At 38.4% G+C, this 22,477-nt stretch overlaps 1 protein-coding gene across 1 annotated transcript in view; it reads right to left on the reverse strand.

Annotated features, from left to right (window-relative positions):
• Nucleotides 1-241: 241 nt before the first annotated feature.
• Nucleotides 242-22,477, reverse strand: part of kif23 (kinesin family member 23) — a 37,966-nt gene continuing 15,730 nt past the window's right edge. The window contains exons 8-23 of the mRNA XM_078427100.1: nucleotides 17,716-17,828; nucleotides 17,273-17,394; nucleotides 16,711-16,813; nucleotides 16,015-16,094; nucleotides 15,547-15,666; nucleotides 15,083-15,242; nucleotides 12,066-12,224; nucleotides 11,262-11,428; nucleotides 10,951-11,124; nucleotides 10,418-10,603; nucleotides 8,365-8,673; nucleotides 2,870-3,103; nucleotides 2,502-2,599; nucleotides 2,029-2,104; nucleotides 1,336-1,406; nucleotides 242-906 (exon numbers count right to left, since the gene is read on the reverse strand). Of these exons, the coding sequence (XP_078283226.1) occupies nucleotides 891-906; nucleotides 1,336-1,406; nucleotides 2,029-2,104; nucleotides 2,502-2,599; nucleotides 2,870-3,103; nucleotides 8,365-8,673; nucleotides 10,418-10,603; nucleotides 10,951-11,124; nucleotides 11,262-11,428; nucleotides 12,066-12,224; nucleotides 15,083-15,242; nucleotides 15,547-15,666; nucleotides 16,015-16,094; nucleotides 16,711-16,813; nucleotides 17,273-17,394; nucleotides 17,716-17,828 (2,188 nt within the window). The 3' untranslated portion in view covers nucleotides 242-890. The remainder of the gene's footprint in view (nucleotides 907-1,335; nucleotides 1,407-2,028; nucleotides 2,105-2,501; nucleotides 2,600-2,869; nucleotides 3,104-8,364; nucleotides 8,674-10,417; nucleotides 10,604-10,950; nucleotides 11,125-11,261; nucleotides 11,429-12,065; nucleotides 12,225-15,082; nucleotides 15,243-15,546; nucleotides 15,667-16,014; nucleotides 16,095-16,710; nucleotides 16,814-17,272; nucleotides 17,395-17,715; nucleotides 17,829-22,477) is intronic.

The following is a 22,477-nucleotide window of genomic DNA, read 5'->3' on the forward strand; positions in this document are numbered from 1 at the left end:
ATATTCTCTACGATCTTTTTACCCCATTTGCCTACTATTCTCTTCAAAATAAAATTTCAAACACGTCTTCTGGCTAAATTGATCAGAAATAATCAAAGAACAAATTGCATACATTATGGCAGAAACAATTTTAATGAAAAATGAATTCACTATTTGTATTTGGGATGCTGGAAATGACAGGTAAATATTCACTTACAAAAGTCACACTTGAGATAAAAAGATGTTATAACAAAAATCCATAGTTCAACTGTTTATAATATACAGCAAATTCAAACAAAATTAGTCCTATGAAAAATATATAGTACAAGAATATAGAGAGATGTTGTCGTGATGCGGACAAGTATTTATACACAAAGGGGATTGTTCTAAAGTGCATCATCTCAACTGAATAGCAGCAGCACAAACTGAGATAACAGGATTTGTCTAGGGATGGGCAATCAATGCAGAGTTTTTCTTGAACTTTATATAGCAAGCATTATTCTATATCTTTAAATAAAAAAAGTAGGCCAGCAAAGGTATCACAATAGAATGATGCTGTTTAAAAGATGCAGCCAATCTGGAAATGTAAGTTTTCACTGATACTGATCAATTGTTCAAAATATTTCAAACCAAAAGATCATGATTATTTTACATGGGAGAGGTATAAAACTGTATCCTCATGTAAGAGAAAAGACCCACGTAAAATAAAAAGCATAATTTTAAAGATATAATGTAGGGACAACCAACTATCTAATATACATATCAGCAAGATTTACTATTGTTACAATTCAAAATGTTTTACGGCAATGTCGGCATCATAAGCACTCAAATTTTGCATAGCCTCTACCCTGCAGTGTTTGGTTTCCAATATTGCTCGAGGTCTCTCACAGAATGAAGTTTATACACAGCATTTACGGTTTTCTTCGCCTATATTAAAAAAAGAAAAACATTAAGATGCAGCTTGTTCAAGATATGACACAGTGAACTACACGGTCTCTGCGTGTGTGCGCATGCATGTATCCTCCTATTATTTTAGGGAACTACAATTGTTTTATCCAAGTCATTCTGCCAATTCCACCTCGGATTGACCGAATGCATACTCTTGCCATAGCAGGCTTTGACCATTCCTTGCACAGAGGTGTGCAAGATCCTCAGCTAAATACACAATGGTCATTCTGCTGACATCCAAAAGGACTACAACTAAACCCAATGTGATAGTTTATTGATCATTTCAAACCAGAGTTATATTTCAGAAACTACTTAAACAATTTGGACTAAGGACTACTAAATATTTGATGCCAAGGCAACATTAATAAAATGAATTATATAAAAGGTAAAGCTGAATAGGAGACATACTTTGGTTGAGCATGATGCTGATATCCAGGCCCAAAGTTGCTGCCTGCCTTCATTTCTACAGCAACAGAACACTGAAAACAAAAATTACAAGGGTTTATAGCAGTGTTAGTTTTCTTTTTCACAATAGCACTGCACAGAATCTGACCATGAAAAGAACAATAGAAACATTTGAAAAAATTTGCACTATTCAGTTTAATCGTGTTGATATTCAGCATTTAGACAATAGATGCAGGAGGAGGCCATTCGGCCCTTCGAGCCAGCACCGCCATTCAATGTGATCATGGCTGATCATTCTCAATCAGTACCCCGTTCCTGCCTTCTCCCCATACCCCCTGACTCCGCTATCCTTAAGAGCTCTATCCAGCTCTCTCTTGAATGCATTCAGAGAATTGGCCTCCACTGCCTTCTGAGGCAGAGAATTCCACAGATTCACAACTCTGACTGAAAACGTTTTTCCTCATCTCAGTTCTAATTGGCCTACCCCTTATTCTTAAACTGTGGCCCCTTGTTCTGGACTCCCCCAACATTGGGAACATGTTTCCTGCCTTTAACGTGTCCAACTCCTTAATAATCTTATACGTTTCGATAAGATCTCCTCTCATCCTTCTAAATTCCAGTGTATACAAGCCTAGTCGCTCCAGTCTTTCAACATATGATAGTCCCGCCATTCCAGGAATTAACCTAGTAATTTACCCTTGTTTCTACATCTGTCCACTCAGATTCTGTGGTATCCTCTCGAGGTGGAGCCGATGGAGAAGATCTACGTTTCCTGTCAATGAGATAAAAACAGCATGTCAAAAACAAAGACAAATAGGACATTTTCTGTTTTCACTGCATTTTTAACAAAGGGGCTTCAAATATTTAAGTAAATTTGTTTTCTGAGATATGCAGTGGCAAGTGTACAATGGGCAATGCATGTATGCATAACACTTTGTACTAAGTTACATATTTATCCACTGAAATTGCAACGGCATGATAAACTGTTCCCACGATTCATAAGCTTTGGACTGCTCTCATTTAGTGCCCATTCCCGAGTTATTAAAATAACTGATCACAGAGTAATTTTGTACCATCTTGTTCACAACTAAATCTTACATACAAGTTCATGTTGAAAGCACAAAATTAAAACAAAACATTTTTGCAGCTTGATAATGTAATCTTCTCACAATAGACACCTTGTACTAGTAGGGGACTCTTGCTTTAGTTTCTCCACATCTGTGAACTGGACACATTGGCCACCACCCCTTGTCTTGAACACTTCTCCCTAGAAATGGGGAAAAAAATGAAAGACTCCATCGAGACTAATTTCACTTACTACAAAAAAAAGACTTAAAAGGCATGCTTTATAGTTTAAGAAAAACGAACCCAAAATAATTTTGATTATTAACACTAGAACAATTATCACTTTCACCATCAAATTTGTTTGAATCATATACTATAAAGATTATCAAATACATGGCTTGGCTAAGTAGCAGGCTACATCATTATAAATGTTAACTTTTACTGGTTGGTTTCCCTCGATATAGGTCATTACCTTGATGAGCTTGGTTTCAATCTCGCCATCTGATGCAAGCTCCTGATGTGTCAAAATGTACTTGTCACATTTAGCCAGAGCTTTCTCATTTGGCACTGCCACAGTGATGGCATTGGGAATGTATGGCTGGAGGACAGTGTCTATTTCGATGTTACCAATTGGCTTATGGTCTACCCATCGTTCCCCACCCGCTGAGCGCGACCTTCGGTGGCGTAGACGAACAGGTGGTGCATTCTAAGCAGATTGAAACAGTAATCAACAGAAATTGTAATCAGATTCCCAATTAGAGGATCCCTTACAGAACAGAATTGATTGAGCAAAAATAATTCAAAAGGAAAACAGCTTAATTAGCAAAAGTATTTTCTTCCCAATCACACTGGTCTTGATGGAAAGAACAAAATTCCACATTTTGATGCAAAACCACAGCCTTGCTAGAAAACAAATCTGCCACGTTCCAGTATTTTTTAGATGCATGGCAACTGATTAAAATGTTTTAACCATTGCTTTTAATTTCAATTGCAAAATACACAGTAAAATATCCACATAAATTTAGCAAATTTAGAATATGCCCCAAATATTTTTTTATAAATTAACGTAGGTTTTCAAGCTGGTTATGTTAATACCACACTAGAGGTTAGGAAAGGACCCTTAGCAGATATGAAAAGCAAGCCACCAACCACCAAAAGCAGTGTAGGACTCGAGCAAATCATGCAACCACACGAAAGAGTAGTTCTCGGGAGAGGAACAACACTAGAAGACCGTAAGACATTTAGTACATACACACAGTATTTGTTACCCACTTTACATTCCCAAATGCATCTGGACCAAAATCAGTGCATTTTACATAGAAAAATATGTACATCTTCAAATTGTTAGAGGAATAATGTTTAGTTAAAGAGCAAATTTAAAGCAGATTGGGTTACCAGTAAATGTCAGGAATCATGCTCTTCACATTAAATTGCCAAATTCCCTTTCTGTTAAGTGCAAGTATTTGCTTTCACGCAAACAGAAAATAAATGGAAATGCAGGAAAATAGATTTTTTTTCTCTTTCTGGCATTCACCATAACATGCATTAAGAGGATAATGAAGCCAATTCACACAAATTCAACAAGTGGTATGATCAGTCATTTAAAAGTACAACTGTTCCATTTCCCTACATGTTTATATATATATATATATATATTTCTATTTAATTTTACTGTTAACACCACTTCACTAATTTGAAGCAATTGTCTGTTAGCATTATTCAGAACATTAATTATATTATATACATATAATACCTCAGTATTTGACCTGTTTGATCAGTTAGCCCACAAGTTAGATTTTGTAACAAATAATCAAAGTTACCAGTTAAATATATCAATGCCAATATGCACATGACTGAATTCTTTTTGGACAGATATGCAAGTAACTGACTTCTATCAGCAAAATTTAAACGCTTAAGCCTGTAAATAAAAACATATAGCCACACATCTTAAGCACCATACCGAGAATGGTTTAAAATCACTAGAATTTCTGTTCTGAAAAAAAAAGTGCACAAAACACACAATAATGGAGAAAGGATTACAAGTATAGCTAAATATTCTTTGTTGATTAAGTCTTCTTTTCCACCCAAAAGGCAAATGCTCGTGGTGGAATTTCAGACAATAGGCAACAGTCAATATCATGGTAGCAATGCAGCAGAGACTAGCCCAGTTCTTATCTGGTGCCTTTCACTCATTTTCAGATAGGGAGAAATAAGCATTAGACAGCAAATCAGGAAATGGAATTCCAGACCTGATCTTCCCAGGTCAAGCAATTAAGGACAATTTTCAGTTGCTGGAACACCTGTTAAAGAGCATAGACTAAGGATCAAATTTGCCACCTTTTTCTATGCCTGGTAGAGAAATGCATTTCACAATTACTAAATGAGAATAATTGAATGGGAAAACCATCCTATTGTGCAGAACAGATTATATTCCATAAAATAGATGGCTTTTAAAATTTGGACATTTTATGGTTTGATTGAAAACATTGAGCAAAACCACATCCATCTGGTAAACCCTTTAACTTTCAATTGTAACTAAATACAGAACAGTATGCAATTAAAGTAGATGTCCATGATACAGCCAGGATATCAAACAGCACTGTATTTTTTTTTATATACCACTTCCACTGAGACTTTGTTATTTTGTGTAAAACAGCCACTTAGATTCTTCCATCCTTGGGAAGAGCAAAAACTCAACATTCCAACAATATCAATCAGAACACCAGGTGTTTAAGATCATGAGAGGAATAGATGGAGAGGGGGAAGGATTTAACATGAACCCGAGGGGCAGCTATTATTTTTTTAAAACACAATGGATGGGAGGAAAATGGAATGAGCTATCAAAGGTGGAAATTGAAGCAGGTACTATCATAACGTTTAAGAAACATTTAAACAGGTACATAGGATAGGGTTAGAGGGATATGGGCCAAATGCAGGGGCAACTAGTGTAGTTGGGGCATGTTAGTCGTCGTGGACAAGTTAGTCCAAAGGGCCTTTTTTAACGCTGTATGACTATGAAATTGTTCTTTACTGGCATTCACGCATGAAATATACACTACAACATTGCAATACAAAAATAAATCAAACCATTCCTTAAGTATCTTAAAATGTGTGGTATACAAAAATTGCAAAGCAGCAAAACATTATCTACATTATGTGCAGAAGCTGGAATTGACTCAGAACGGATGCAGATTTGTCAGAGACAGATGCTGCAAATATCAGCTGAATGTAACTTTATTGCACCAGGTATCTTTAATGCAATGACTGAAAATAAAAGCAAAGCTAATTTCAAGCACAATAAACAATTAGAGACTGCGGCGGCCTTGAAGTTAGTGCACTTCGGAGCATTTGTTCGTTGTACAGGTGAAGTACAACTGTGAATCTGATAATTATAGCAATTAACGCTGCAACACAATGCAAGAATGAAAAGAGCAGCAGCACATTGCTTGCAGTTTCACCAAAGATGCAGATATTCTCCGTGAAACGCTTAGTGCTTTACACATTATGAACCAGATCCCAAACTTGCTAACTTACCATTACTGGCTGTACGTTAACAAGCACTGATCTTATAAATTGTATACACCCCTCTTAAAGAGCTTGTTATCACAAGATTTTGCACTGATACAACTGTAAGTTCACTTCTCCCTTAATTTCTGCACTAAAGTATATGTCTGCTTCAGGATGCTACACTGTACCTATAATTACACAGTAAAGATCCATGAGGAAGTTTGCCTGAGCACAAGTACAGGTCCCAGATGTAGACAAGTTATGGAAGAGAGAAGGAAGACAGGCAGCTTTTCTGTTTAATCATTTCATTTCTCAGGAAGTTGACATATTTCAACCCTCCAACTGGCCCTGAAGGTAATAACAAACTGTTATAGTCTAAATGGTTTAAGAAAATCCACAATGCTCTGGTAAGAGTTCCAGGGTTTAGCCTCAACAATGAAGTAAGTAGCAATCTATTTCTAGGTCAGGATGGCATGTTACTTGGAGGAAACTTTTAGGTGGTGGTATTCCCACGTGCCTGCTGACTTCATCCTTCTGTGAGGAAAAGTTTGGGGATTGAAGGCAATAACAGTGTCAATCAAGTGGCTATTTTGGCCTGAAAAGCATTGAGGTTTGAGTGCTATCGGTGCTGTTCTCATCTAGCCAAATGAAAAGTTCCCCATCACACTTCCAACACATGCCTTGTAGAAGGTGGATAGAGGAAATCAGTTATTCACCTCAGTGCAGGCATTCCTCAATTCAGGAATTTTCATTATAATGTGATTGACCCTTTAGGGTATTATCTTGTACTTACAAATCTACTTTTCACCATAACAAGTAGCATGTCATTCTTTATCCTTGCGGAGATAATTATACAGAAAACTCACTGCGTTTTGCCCAGCTTTTAGGATGTGCAAGATTTTGCTAAATTAAATATTCTTCAGGGAGGCATTCCTTTTGTAAATTGAGGAATGTCTGTACATTGAGCTGCTATTTATGTGACCGGTATGGATGAGTTACCAGTTAATTGTGAATCCCAGAATATTCAAGCTAGGGTAGGAGAATCAGAGATAGTAATGCTTTAGAATGTCAAGAATGGGGGGGGGGTTGCAATTACATACTCTTTCTTTCTGAAGATGTTTATTTCATATTTAGCAAGTGCCAGGTGCTGGTCATTTATCAGTCCATGCATAAATATAGTCTAGGTCTAACTGCATGCAGACATGGACTGCTTTATTTTCATAGAGCTGCAAATGGAATCATTAACAAGCACTCTCACTTCCTCAAAGGGTTTGATATAGAAGGGTTTGATATAGCAGCTGACACTGTCCAGTATACAGCGCTGAGGAACTCCTGCAGCTGTGATGATTGACAAAAAACAGTGATCTTCCAATATACATGATATAATGGGAGCAGGATTTCCCCAAATCAACTTTCAGTTGTCTTCTATAGGTCAGTTATATTAATGAATACAAGCTGATGAAATAGTCAGGAGAGTAACAAGATTACCATTTTTTAAATAAAAAAAGAATGCAGTGCACTGACATTTTCAAATGAAGTTTGAAATTGGACTTTTCCTAAAAATGGATTGATTACCTTTACAAAGGGATGGCCAGGCCCTAAAGTTTTTAACATTCCAAATATTTATGGTCAACTTGGATTAATTTACAGTATCCATTTAGAACCTGTAAAATGTTAAATTTACCAATGCATTCTATGTTCCCCATTATATAGAACAAATTTAAAATGCCCAAATACAAATTTTGAAAGGCAAGCAACAACAGGTCATTTGGCGAGAGTTCACACTGACCGCCAAATGGCTATTTTATTCTCTGCACATTCCAACCGTCCCAGATTCTACCACGCCCCCACACAATTTATGGTAACCAATTAACCTACAGATTTGAGACTAGAGACACACAACCCAAGTGGAGCTAGACTTGACTATTTAAAGAGTGTGCAAATGACAAGATGTTTAGTCAGCATTAGCTAACTACGCAAACATGCGGGTTGAAGGCTATATAGAACCGCCAAGCGCATTTTTGATATGCACTTTTGCTCTCAACACTTCCACCTGATCACCTGCTACTTAATGTTCCTGGACCAACAAGTGCAAGCAAACAAGCAGACAACTATATCTGGAAATAAACCACACTGGCAGAGAGTGGCAAGATAAAAGAATAAATATACATTTGCAAAATGTATACTCAGGTTAATAGGCTTGTATCTATAAAAAACACTAGTCAATTATAAATAAGCATCAATAAATTTACATAGAAGTCAACTTAATACAGACAAATCTTATCACATCATCCATTATTTTGCTGTGTTAAAATAACTGTGATAAGATTAGGAGTATTCTCAGTGTGAGATGGGAAATATGCAACAATTAAAGCAGGCACCTACCAAAACTACGTTTTTTGAAAACTATCTCCATCTACAACACAACTTTAACCTCCCTTAATAATTTGCTTCACTAACCCTCTGACGTGCATCTTGGTCTACTCCGATTTCTCTTCTACAGGTTGTTTTGCAGCCGCTCAACGTGTTCACTCCCTGCCATCTCCCTTGGAAACTGGAGTCCCTAACTTGCAGAGATTCCGGCAGTCTATGCTTATTCTTAGAAAGAGTGTCACCATCTGTTTTCCAGTCTGGAGTCTTCTGCTCCCAATCCGAGATGCAAGAGGCCACAGAGATACTGCTGTTGGAATTAGAGCACCTGTGTAGCTGTGACCTAGATGCTGAATGGCACTGTGCAATGGATTGGGGAGGTGCAGTGCTACCAGAAAACTATGGAAATAGGATAAAAATTAGAAAAAGCATGCAATGTTTAAAGAATTTAAAAAAATATACTTAGCTTTGATCCTCTAATGCAAGAGAAGACAATAGTTATAATTATCTACGTTTCTCGAATCATCTTCTGCCCAAAAAAATAACAAAACTCATCCTTTTTGGGTTTTCACTCGTATAATCAACCCCTGATGTCTCATCCAAATACTATTCATCATATGAGACTCAAATACTGGTGACTGATGTCAGGTCAGTTAACTGAGGAAGGTATCAATGCCAAACATCTAATGTAACCGGAGACCAACCAGTGCACTTTCAGGAGCTCTGGAGCTCTTTGCAAAGCTTAGAAACCGGAAAATGTTTTTCACTACAGATTTTTCTGGCATAACAGCAGGTTAGAAAATTTGCAACTGAATACAGAAATAATCCTCTTGTACGCCACAACTACAGGCATGGCATACAGCTTTCCTAAAATTGCATTGTTTACCTTACCGGCGTAGCTTCCTAGATTATAATAGTTTCTCTGGAATGTTATTTGAGTGAAAACCAGAATACAATCCTCCTAATGAAATCATTCATGCCCAGACATCTCAGGCAATACATTTCCATAGCAAAGTACAGGGCAGAGTGCTGCTGACATGCACAAATATATCTACTAGGATTGCTAACAAGGAGCTGTGGAGTAGACATATAGCTTATAATTACTGCAACATTTAAGAACAGCTTTAAAACTTAGATTTTGATGCACTTAAGTGGAAAATTTCACTAGTGTAAAATTATGCATGATAATTAAAAACTAATAAAAATAAGCATTGCAGAGAACATCTTTAACATAGATTACATGCTTGTAACTTAATATTGAATCCTTGGGGTAAATTGAGGATATTAAAGTGACATTTATTGAAGTAACCAATTGTCTATGACATTCAATAGTTTTAATCCATGTTACATTGAGTAAGGGCATATTCTGTAACTGGAAGTAAAAAGGCTACAGAATCACAGGCTAGGTCACAATAGAGGGCACTACCTAATCCACCATCAACTCATCTGTCCATTGAGCACCTGTGGAACCTTCCATATTTGGTTACAATATTCAAAAGTTCATAGTACATATAACCCAAGATAGTTCTAAACTATTCAAGCAATTCATTTATTTGGTTAGTTGTCTTTCTATGTTTCAACCCTACCAATTCATTTTGAACATTAATCTTTTGGGAAATATGGCTTTAGAAAAGATTCCAATCTTGAAGAGGGCAAAGATCAACAGCCTAAGGAAAAAAAATCAACTTGGATCTTGGTAAATTAAATGACCATTTCAACATTAAATTAGCTAACAGGCAATTTATAATTGCACATGACACAACACATGTACAAAAGTGCATATGACAATAAACTTAACTTGATAAACATAAAGGGGTTTATTTCTAGAATGAAACCCCAATTCCATACTGTTTAACGCAACTACATTACCACTACTCTATCATATACTTACACAAGATAACTTTGGCCCATTATAAAAGAAGAGCCACGGAAAGGTTTAAATGACGAGCTAATTTTCCAAAAAAGCTGGAGGACAAAGGCAGTGTTTTAACCAGGCTTAAGATTTCTAGAATATCGACTTTTACTTTTTTAAAACACACAAAAGTATAAAATATATGCAGATTATGTACATGTGTATTTATTTCCCAAAAGCAAGATGTAAATTGCCGTGTAAAATATTACGCAGAATCTCACTGGTACCTACAGGAACAGCAGGCGGGGATGCAGACCGTACATGTACTTTTTGTTCCCTTGCCCGTGGCATTCTTTCAGGTTTTTCAGGCCTTTCTGTCCTTGTCTCAGCAACAATTGCTTTCAGCTGTTTAAGTTTCTCATCTTTTACCCAAAGCTTGTTTTGCATCTCAAGTTGCTTGGCTTGAACTCGTCGTTCCTGTTGACCAATTTTCCCCCACATCCCACAGGTGATGGGAAAGATGAGAGAAATGAAAAGGATTAGTCTACATATTGTAAGTAATATGATATTGTATACTTCCAGAAATACTCCAGATTAACAAGCATCAGCTACATAACATATCAAACCACAAAGCTTTATTATATTTGCATTTCACGCTGGATTATTCGGGAAGCAGCTCCTTTATCTGACAACATTTATATTAAAAAACCACAAATCGATAAACAGCATTACTAACGACAAGACAATGGAAATTTTTAAACCAATTAAAAAAATTAAGTCACAACCATGTTCTTGGCATTTGGAATCCAGAACCCTCCACTCACGCATTCTTTCTCCCATTTCATCTTTGTATCAGTCACCACTCCTTGCATTCTCTGCTCCAAACGTCGTTTGTCCGACACCTCTCTGTGCAGCTTTTGGTCTCTCTCATCCAACTCTTGTTGTAAAGTCCGCTTGTCATCTTCATAGATATTTGCTGTTTTTTGTAATATTTCAATCTAGGAGCAAATGTAAACTTTTAATCAAGTTTAAGTTTGTATTTTCAATAAAAAAAAGTCAAGGCACTATGTAATCATGTTTGAAGTACATCAATGCACATTGAGATTCACAGAGAAAAGGGCACAAAAAGTGTTACTTTGTATTCCAAAGTTCTGATTTTCTTCTCTAGCCGATCAGCTTCGGATTTCTGCCCATTTATAATCCGGTCTTTTTCAAATAGTTTTTCCTTCTGATCTTGTATGTAGTTTTCCTTTACTGAAAAATTGCTGTCCCAGTCTTGAAACATCCCTCTGATAGCATTCACTGATTAATAATAGAACAAAAAGTGTGTTATGAAAAATTAAATGAAAGACCACACTGAAGAACAACTGAGCAGACAAGGATAGACAACCAGAGAAGCACCATCTTAAGATCTGTTTTTGTTTATTCCTACCCATCTCAAATACCATTGCCCAAACTTTTTATGCTGTCATACTTCACCCCTCTGTAGTCTTCCAACAACCATTTTAGTTGAAGACCTAAGCTGGAAACAAGAACCCTTTTCGTATCAGGCCACATCAAACAGAGTTCACAGATCAAAAGGAAGTCAAGCTCGATAAATTTTACTTCATGCCTTCCTGCAGAACAAAGAGAATCCTCCTCCAAGCTTCAACAGTGAACTCTTGAGCCAACTTTGCTCTTGTATTAACAACCTCTCATGCCCATTCATCTAATAGCTGGGATCTATTTGCATGGGCCCTTGATTGTCAAACTCAACCTCCCATCTATTCTTGCTCTTCAATCATGTTCAAAAGCAGAGGATCGGTATATTCAAGACAAACATTGGGGTTTTTTTGGATATTAAAAAAGCAAAGGAGGTGAGAGTTTAGTCACAATTATTGATAGAACAAGTGCAAGGGCCCTGCTCCTTTATTTCCTATGTACTTTGTCCATTACATACCGTTTTTTTTCACCTCCTCAGTCGCCAGGTGACGGGCTCTATGCCGTTGTTCCAAACACTCTATAAGTCGCGGCAATGTATGTTCATCACTGGCATCTGTTAGCTCAACGGAAGGCAAAGGTGCAAAACCTTGCAGAAAAAGTTCTGTAAAGGTTGGATCTGTTGAAAAGCAAACAGTAAGAACTTCCAGTGAAATTATCTTTTGTTTGCAAAACTACTTTTTGAAACTACAAATGTTTTAGTAACTTAAAAAGAACTCTTCCTTTCCCACTAGCCTCATTTATAGAGGTGGATTTAAAAAACGTTTTTTAATGAGACAATTTATACATAGGCCAGGCATGCCAGTGAATAACATTGGAAACAGATAGCTTTGCAATGGATATTGCTGAGGAACAAAGAGTGGGCAATGGTCATCTATCTATCTTCTATATCTATCTATATCTATTCTATACTATATACTACTAAAACTCAGATCTTGTGTGCGTGTGAATATATATATATATATATTTGTATATCGCTCTGAGAGACATGTGGACCTGCAGCCAAAACGGTAAACCATTGCGACACAATTTTTGCGCCACCTTAATCACCACTCTCGCGGCGACTGTTTATAACAAGTTTTATTTAAATCGGTCTTATATTTTTTAAGTTAGAGACATTTTAAAGTTCAAAGATCTCATTTCTAAAGACCTTTTTCCAAGGGCTGCTGTGCGTCTGACGTCACCATAGGGCATGCACGAACTCTCTCTTCACTCGCACAAACAAGATGGACGCCGTTAGCGGAGCCGCCCGCCCACAATCAGGGCCCCCCTCTCCTCTCGCTTCTCTCCTCTCTCCCCTCGCCCCCACAACCACCGCGAGTAATCCCAGCTCGGCTAGGCCACAGACGCCACCGCGCTGCCCGTTTCCAGTAGTCCGTCGCTCCGGGAGAGTTAGAGTGGGGGGGGACTGGGGAGGGGGACAGCTGGGATTGGTGGTGGGGGGGGAAAGAGAGAGTGGGGGAAAGGGGGTTGGTGGGGAAAGGGCGGGTTGGGGAGGAGAGAATGGGGGGGGGGGCGGGGTATGGGCCCAACTTGGTCTAGTATATTACTAAAACTCTGTTTGTTTGTGTGTATGTGTCCACCTTTATTGGTTCGCACAGCCAAAACGGTACACCATAGCACCACGTTACTCACCATTATCCTTGGCATAATCTGCAACAACTCTCATTCAAATTGAACCTACATTTTTAAAGCTAGAGATTTTGAACTTAAAAAATTCCCATTCTAACCCATTTCCAAAAAAAGGGTCAGCGTATGACGCCACAATCGACTTCATTTGCTGTTCACTCGCCAAAACAAGACGGCCGCCGTCGAGCTCCTCTCCGCTGGCTCCGGGGGACACGCGCACGTCGGCAGTCAGCGTACGGGCACTGGTAAGTGCCTTTCGCCGCCAACGGCTCCACGGAGGGGAGTGGGCGTGGCGGCCGAGTGCAGGTGGGGGGGAGGGGGTCAGGGAGAGTGGGGGTGGGGGAAAGAGAGAATGGGGGTGGAGGGGAAGGAGACAGTGGGGCAAGAGAGAGTGGGGGTGGGGGAGGGAGGTGGGCGTGAGGGGAGGGGGAATAGGGGCGGGGAGGGGGGAATGGGGTGGAGGCAGGGCTGGGGGAGTGGGGCAGGGGAGGGGCAAGTTGGGGTGGGCTAGGGGGGATGGAGTGGTTCAGTGGGGGCATAAGGGGGATTGAGTGGGGGGAGGGGGAAATGAGGGTGCTACACCAATACAGGAGACTTTGGGTCCAGGGCTCACTCAGTCACACCCTCTCCCCTTCCCTGCCCCCCCTCTACGAGGTTGGTCTAGTCTTAAACAGTGAAGAGATTCATTATAGATATTTACCAGATTAGGAGCATAAAGATAAGAATGAAACAAGGCAAGTTTTCATGTGGACCAAATAGCAAATGGATGGACAGAATTACTTTGTCACAATCACTCTTAAGAGTCTATAGAAACTGTTCCCGCAGGGTTGGAACTCAGGAATTCCAAGAGCTCAGGACTATATACACAAAAATGGATACTACAGTTCATCCAAGGACTTAGCCGTGACAGTCAATGGCATTAGTAGCGCCAAATACACCATCAATATTCCAGGGGCTACCATTGACTAGAAACTTAATTGATTAGGCTGAAGAAGCGCCCTAACCCAAAATGTTGTGGTCCATTTCTTCCACATATGCGGTCTGATCTGCTGAGTTACTCCAGTACTTCTCAAGTCAAGTAGTGAGTCTGAGAAAGGTCCCATCTATACTTTTCTTCCAGAAATGCCTCCTGACTTGCTGAATCGAACCCGAGTCTCCGGCACTGCATTCGCTGTAAGGCAGCAACTCTACCGTTGCGCCACTGTGCCGCCCTTAGTGAGGACTGTGGATCCTCGGCAGCCTAAGCCGCGGGGCCTTCCATCGCCCGGCGCGGCCGCGGGACACCATTCTGCTTTAGTTAAACATTTTGTTCAAGATGGCCGCGCCGTTGTGTTTGGCTGCCTGCCACTGTATGTTTCTTTTTTTTTTTTTTTCCTAATCAGATGTGCAGCACTTTGGTCAACGTGGGTTGTTTTTAAATTTGCTATACAAATAAAATTGACTTGACTTGACAAATAATATGGCTACAAATGCAAATCAGAGGCCTGGTATCCTATGGCGAGTGACACACCTCAGAATGCTCCACAAAAAATGCAACATCAAACTGACATCAACTGTTGTCGGAAGCATTATATTTGCATGCATAACAAATGGTTTGGGATTGTTAAGATGGGATAGCAATCTTATTATAAGCAACAGTCTTTGAAGAGTTAACTAGAAATAGCAAATGGCACAAATAATCCATTTTCAATTTAGATATAATAGAGAAATTTCAAAGAGGATGTTGCCCATTTTAAAAAGAGGTTAGTAAGGGTCCCACTTTTTCAGATAGTGTGAAGATTGAGTATTTTGTTAAACAAAAATCGCACAATCTAAAAGATAAGAGTTATTCTATTTGCACCACAATACCTCCATTAATGGGGCCTCCTCGCAGTTCTAATTTTCTTGTCAATTCTTCTTTGAAAGCCTGATTTCTGTATCTGCGCCCCGGAGTGAAGCCACAGATAGGTTTATCTATAGGTCTGGCCACTTCCACTTCTTGAGTCATTTCAGCAAACCTCATGACCAGCTGCATGTAAAACAGTGGTGAATTAGAACAATGCAAATTTAAAATACCACCACGATTTTCATCTACCAGACATGGCAGAAAATACAATAACATTTCCAAGAAAGAGATCCTATGATTTTTCAAATGCTTCAGACACTGCAACCAGCTAAATAACAAAAGAGCCAAGAAAGATTTTAAAGAAATTGAATGTTGCAAAAAGTGTCGCATCCAACATTATAGGAACATAGAAAATAGGTGCAGGAGTTATCTCTTATAAGATAGTCACTATAAATTTTGCCCCCATTTAAAAAAATATAGCACTCACCAGGGTTTCCTCATAATCATCTGCTTTAGGATTGACACACACAATCATCCGAACTTTACCTTCACCATCAAAATAGTTCTTGAACAGATGTGTGAGCTTTGAATCTCTGTATGGCACCATCTAAGGAAAAGCCAAACCAGATGGCCAGAACAGGGTTAAAAAATATCTACAATTTTAAAACATCCTATTTTTCCAATACATGCAAAATTGTAAATATAAAACAACATTCCTTGAATCTCATCTCAAAACACCCTAAATATACTTCAATGCTAAAGTAAAAACAGAAAATGTTGGAAATACTTAGGTCAGGATGCATCTGTGGGAAGAGAAGCAGAGATAATATTTGAGATCAGAGATAGCCAGATTTAATTTACTTTCCATGCAACTGTACTAAATTGTACCAATTTGGGCATGTTTGCTCACACAGAGTAAACAGTTACTTCGAAAACGTTAACAAAAAAACATTACCTTATTTGTTCCATACATTTGGTTTTCTCTCAGTACTTCAATGCAAGTTCTAAGAGTCATCAGTGATTGATTAATATTACCTGCAAGGAGTTGGAAAATAGAAATGGAGCATATTTACCAACAACATCTGGGTTAGAAAGGAGACAGACCAGTGCCACAGCTGGACAAACTTGACAAAGTAGTACAAAGCACTCATTTTAAACTATCTTTAAAATGAAAGAATCCTCAAAAAAATTCTTGTTAGTGGTAAAATTCTACTTGGAGTTTATTTCCTCACATAAATCTATACATGGCTTGGGTTTGTAACAAAATGAAAAAAATTGAACCACACATTTGTAATTCTGGCAAATTAGCTCAAATAATAAGTATTACTGAAGAGATGGATCACTCTTGAAAAGGTACCAGTTTTATAGCTTGAATCATTTCAACAATCAAGTGATGTGGCCACTACCATCTTCCAAAAGAATTCCCCTGATTTTGCAGCACATTGCTGTATGATCACTTGTGGTTACAGGGGGACACAAACTATTTGGATAAGTGATTTCCTCGTTTTAATTTGCAGCAACTTCCAGAAATGGCACTAGACTAACTTTAAATAGAGCAATAAAAAGAACAAATATACAACAAATTACGAACAGAATTAAAAAGTCCAAAAAATCCTCTCAGCAGACATTCTTGCTTTGTTGAAATCCTTACCTGCCTCTCGCAACCTGCTGCCTTCGGCTCTTGTCCTGGTAGTCCTCTCACTTCCTGCCAAGTCCACCAGGGACAGTTGGCTTACAGTTGTCTGATCTTTCGCCTGAGATAAAAAGAATATTCAAGCAACTGAATTAACTCAGACTCCGGAAAAATATATAGATCTATTGAGTAAACTAGCTTACATAATTGGGTTCACAGGAATAGGAGAGTATTTAGGCAATCTAGGCAGATCCACTATTCATTGGGACGATGAGAGATCTGCAGGCTAATGCAAAGCATAGAAGTGGCAAGAGGCACTCTGAAATTTTGACCAAAATGCAAGTGGAGTGAAAAGTAAAAAAGGAAGAGTTCAAGGACAAAGTCGCAAAGCTGATTAACAGAAGACGGAGAGAAAAGATATGAAAGTTTATAAATGACCAGCTGACCATTCTCTTAACGTATAGAGGGCTGAACAAAATATTTCAATGGTAATGATCAAAGTTAAGTCATTTACAGTATCTTCAATCGCATTAAAAGACTGGAAAAAAAGTGATCAAAACAGATCAATTGTGCAATATACCTGAAGAACGTTATCCCCATCAGCATCCAAGGGAGCCTGCGCTAACTTGATTATAAAAACACTGTGTGAACGACTTGATTCTCGATTTAATGTTGTGTTAGCAATACGCCGTTTCTTCTGGCCTGCAATGAAGAAATAACGATAGGTGGAGTAGCTCTCTGGTGTTACTTTCCTTACCATTTCAAGAGAGAATCCGCAGAACTCAATTAATTGACAAGTCATAGCAGGGAATGAAGGAGATCTAGATTTCTACGCAACCAGGACAACCAACTGTTGCCTACACATCAACAATAAACTTTGCCGTGCCTATTCCTGTGAACTGAAGATAGTGTCATGGACCCGTGAGCCAATTGAAGATATTGTGCAATGGGCAAAATCATTTAAGATCTGTAACTTAAATCTAGTTTCTAAAAAAAAATACCCCCAAATCCAATTGCATTTACCTTTCCAAAAGACTTCAAACGCTTCTTCTGTGGACTTCACTTCTACTTCAGTGCAACCAGATACATACATGTTATGGTTAGAATCTTCTCGAAGATTTTTAGATTGAGGAGCTCTGCAAATAAACATTGACTAGTTAAGTTCAAAGTAGAAGAAAAATATAAAAATAGTATTAATCCAGAAGTATATTGACCAGAAATTAACTAAAAGATTCAAGTGCCTCATACATTAATCAGGATATGAACTAACAAACTTAAATTCCATGTCGTGTGTATATTTGGGCATAAAAGGGTCTACATTGCCCAAAGCTTTAGTGCAAAAAGCTAAAACTCTGTACTTTTCCCCAATCACAAATAGGCAGATAAGAGGATACAGATATAAATAAATATCATTGGATAAGTATAATTTGATTTGATTTGAGCCAAACCGGAACTTCAATAAAATCCATTTTAACTTTCCTGAATCACAGTACTGTCCGAATGGATATCTTAGACTTAAATACTAAAAATATCTGCTTAAAACAAACTGTTAGAAAGTCAGGATTTAGTGGTATTGCCATGTCAACATTAGAATTATTGCAAATGTATGAAGCAAATGGTATATGCAGATTTCAACATAACAGCATTTCTGCATGTTAGATAGACCTGGATCACTTACCTAGATCAAGATCAGGAATTACCTTATGCAACAAAATGCATCAGGAAGCATCTGCAGATATTTAACAGTCAAGAGAATCATTGACCTGTATTCACACTATTTTCCAAGGAAAGGCAGCCTTGCCCATCCAGTAAATAAGCTCACAAGCAGAGATTGTTTGTCAGCAGTTGGCGTGCAAGAACTGTAGTACCACAGGGTTAGAATAATTCAAAAATGTGACAACATAAAAAGCTGTCCAGGCAGACACCACTGCTTTGTACCCTAAGTATATTGAAAGAAAATGTTAGCCGGCATTTAAATGCTGTGAAAAACCATCCAATCAACATGTTAATTCGCCCTTTGCTCGAGAGCAGACTGATCTGTACAGCACTTCCGCCCATTATGTATTATTTTAGATTCGACTTTTGCAGCAGTTTGGATGGATTTTAAAAATGACAATAATATTCAGAAGTATTTTTAAGTCAACATAATGAAACATAGAAAATAGGTGCAGGAGTAAGCCATTCGAGCCAACACCGCCATTCAATATGATCTGGCTGATCATCCAAAATCAGTACCCCATTCCTGCTTTCTCCTCATATCCCTTGATTCCATTAACCCCAAGAACTCTCTACAACTCTCTCTTGAAAACATCCAGTGAATTGGCCTCCACAGCCATCTGTGGCAGAGAATTCTAGATTCACAACTCTCTGGGTGAAAACGTTTTTCGTCATCTCAGACCTAAATGGCCTACCCGTTATTCTTAAACAGTGACCCCTAGTTCTGGATCCCCAACACCAGGAACATTTTTCCTGCATCGAGCATGTCCAATCGCTTAAGAATTTTATATGTTTCTATAAGATCCCCTCTCATCCCTCTAAATTCCAGTGAAAACTAGCCCAGTCAATCCATGAATATACACAATTGCTTCGGAAATGCATTTAGATGAATTTGCAATTTTGAATTAAATAGTGAAAAATTCAAAAGATACAAACAAGAATGCTAGTTGTATGCTCGATCGAAACGTTTTTAGCTGCAAGTGATAGGTCTACCCTTTCATCAATGGTATTGGCCTGGAAAGTCTCCATTGGGCTGCCTCCAATGCTCATAAAGGTCCACCACCTATTTTCTGGCAACTGATGGACCTGTTCCTCCTCCAATCCGGACAAAAATTATATAAGTGCACTTTAAATTCCCCTCCTCCCCAGAAATCCCCTCGAAAATGTGGAGCCTAGGACATGCGAGGCAACCAGTCTTGACCTCATCGGGACTTCCGCGGCCAGAATTCCAATCAACGGGTTGAACTTCCACCCTGCGGCTGGGGTTCTGCAACTCCGGCCCGGCCAGAGCCGTTGCATCTGCTCCCACAGCCGACCTTGCAAGCCTCTAGGAATCCCGGTGGCCTAGGCTGACCTTTCAGCGACTGAGAAGCCGTGACTTTTGTTGGTCCAGCAAAATGGATAATCCGGCTAAGCTCTGGAACAAAGGGTGGTTGGGGGAAAAAAGCAGTGGCGGACCAGTATAACCTCTCTCAAAAGAGAGACTAAAGCAGTGCAAGATACTCAAGATATGGACTTATTTCCATCCTGTACAAGTGTAATAGTTCTAAGATCCAAATCCCCCCCAATAAAAGGCCATAAATGTCATTTGCCTTGCAAAATACTTAATATATCTGCACGCTAACCCGTTGCAATTCATCCAAAGGAATACATAGATCTCTCTGAATTTTATTCATTTGCTATGTCTCTGCATTTATATAGTAGTCTGCTTTTTGATTCCCAAGTACATAACCTCAAGTTTTATCACATGCAACTCCATAAAGGCACAACACAAATCCAAGTTCTCTCATGTTAACAGATGTCAAAGATATCAGATAAATTCTGGATTATACTTGGTGGAACAGTCCCAAGGGGCTGCATGTTTTACTTCTAAGCTTCTGATGTTGGTTCTCAACTGCCTGAATAGTAACTACAATGGTTCACAGGAATACCATCAATGTGCATATGGTAGAAAGAAAAGAACAGATACATCATTCTGAAGAACAATGACAGAAGCTAATGGATAACTACAAATAGTTCAATTTTTATGTAGTATAAACAGTGCATTTTTAAGGACAAGGGAGAGAATGTTCAAAACTTTTCATAATTAAATATTTGTTTAAACAAACAAGACAAAACAAATTGCTTACTAGTGAGAAATTAAAAACAGCAAAGTAACAGCCATGTTTCTGCGCTAGCATGATTTTCCGTGCTACAGCCTAAGCACTAATGCATGCAGTGAAAGCCTCTATTACATGCTTGAGACTATTTACTGGTCACAATAACGAGACAGCTTTAGTCGGACAGGTTACCAGTATGGACTGTTAGCCAAAGGGACCAGCACAAATGACCAATCAGTTAATTTTACCCAATGACTATACTGATACCCTGATTGTATTTTATGGAGACGTACATGAACTCAACTTCCCGCACAGGAGTGGCGTTACTGTTCCACCTTAAAAAGAAACATGGCAACAGTTATAAAGGTCCAATGCAAAACATCTTTTAGGCAATTGGTGTGTGGAAGAACAGGTATTGTATGAATTCATGTTGAATCCATTTGACTGTGCAGAAATTAGATAGTGTTTTGCCACTGAATTTTCACACAATGTATTCTATTCTTTTATGATTTTCACAATTTTTTTTTTAAGCCATAGAAGTGAAATAAGCACCACTTTGGAAAACTAAGCTTTGAACTTCAGCTTTGGGAGATTATGGCCTACATTTGGAAAAGCCAAATAGTGCTTAAGGAAAGTTGTAGTATTCCAAAATAGGCATACTGTATTTAATAAACCACAACTCTGAGGATGTGGTTTATGAAACACTCAAATACACCCCGTCTAACACCAAGATAATTTAATGTAATTTCCATTATCCTGGCCTATACATTATCATGGCATGTCTCTCCATTTTGTAAGTGATTATACCAAGAACTGCATTGGTTATTAAAAGGTCCAATATAGAATCTTATGAATACAAGTTCATATTAACTGGTTATGATGTGTGAAAGGAAACAAAATAAAGAATCTTTATAGCCACCTTTCTCCCCCGTTATTTAAGCCAATAATGTACAATATATACATTCTCACTTCCCCTCCTTCATTGAGAAACATGGGGTGGAAAATAATTCACCTTTATAAGTCTTCTGGAGAAGCACATCATAAACTCATCTCAACAATTAGAGTCAAAGCAACAGTGTCATTAAATAAAATTTGTGAAAGGAAAAGTTTATTGCTTCAAATCCGAAGCGCAACATTCCAAACAAATGTCACAAGGCTCTAAAGTTCTTTTAAAATATATAAGTTTCTCTGTTGTACAGGTGATTAGCACCATACACCTTGGACAAGCAGCAACTGCAGAAACCATAGGTACTTTCTTTTGCCCCTTCCCAATGCATTTTTTTCCTCTAACAACCTGCATCTTCCCAAATGTTATCTTTGGATATACCAACAATCCAAATGGATGGATGTGTGTTCAAAGGCATAATGGCAGGAAAATCAAAACATGACCTTCATCAATGACAATCCAGCATGCACACAGGTCATGAGAAGGAACAAAAAAAATGTGTGCATTTATGTTCAAGTGCACAGAGAGTGAAAATATAGTGGCACAATATTTTCCAATTCAGAAAGGCCACTCACTGAACAGATAAATGTGGACATAGGCAAAACCTAACACTACCAGGCGAAGTCACAGAGATAAATTTAAAAAGTGATTGAATTTTAGTCCAAATCCGAATGGTGCCTCAACCATATTGATCTTTAAGCATCTTTGCGAAGATAACCAAATCCCTGCATGGAAGGGGACAAATGTGTATATTTCACTAATTTCCCCATGGTTATGTATTTTCCATATAGCGCATACCACCCCCATTAAAATAACAAGCACAAAACCAAGAAGACATTGCGCAGAGTAAACACATCAACAGAAGATCATAGCAATTATTTAAAACTGCGATGCAAATCTTGGTACCTGCTGTGTAATTATGCTTGTATTATATCAAGTAGAGTAACAGAAACATAGATCTATGCAGTGTAAAGTGCAACCTCTGAGGTAACCATTTGTTCCAAGATGCAGACTCAGTGAGAAT

Source organism: Rhinoraja longicauda, chromosome 33 (genome assembly GCF_053455715.1).
Source record: "Rhinoraja longicauda isolate Sanriku21f chromosome 33, sRhiLon1.1, whole genome shotgun sequence".
In the NCBI taxonomy this organism is placed as follows: domain Eukaryota; kingdom Metazoa; phylum Chordata; class Chondrichthyes; order Rajiformes; family Arhynchobatidae; genus Rhinoraja; species Rhinoraja longicauda.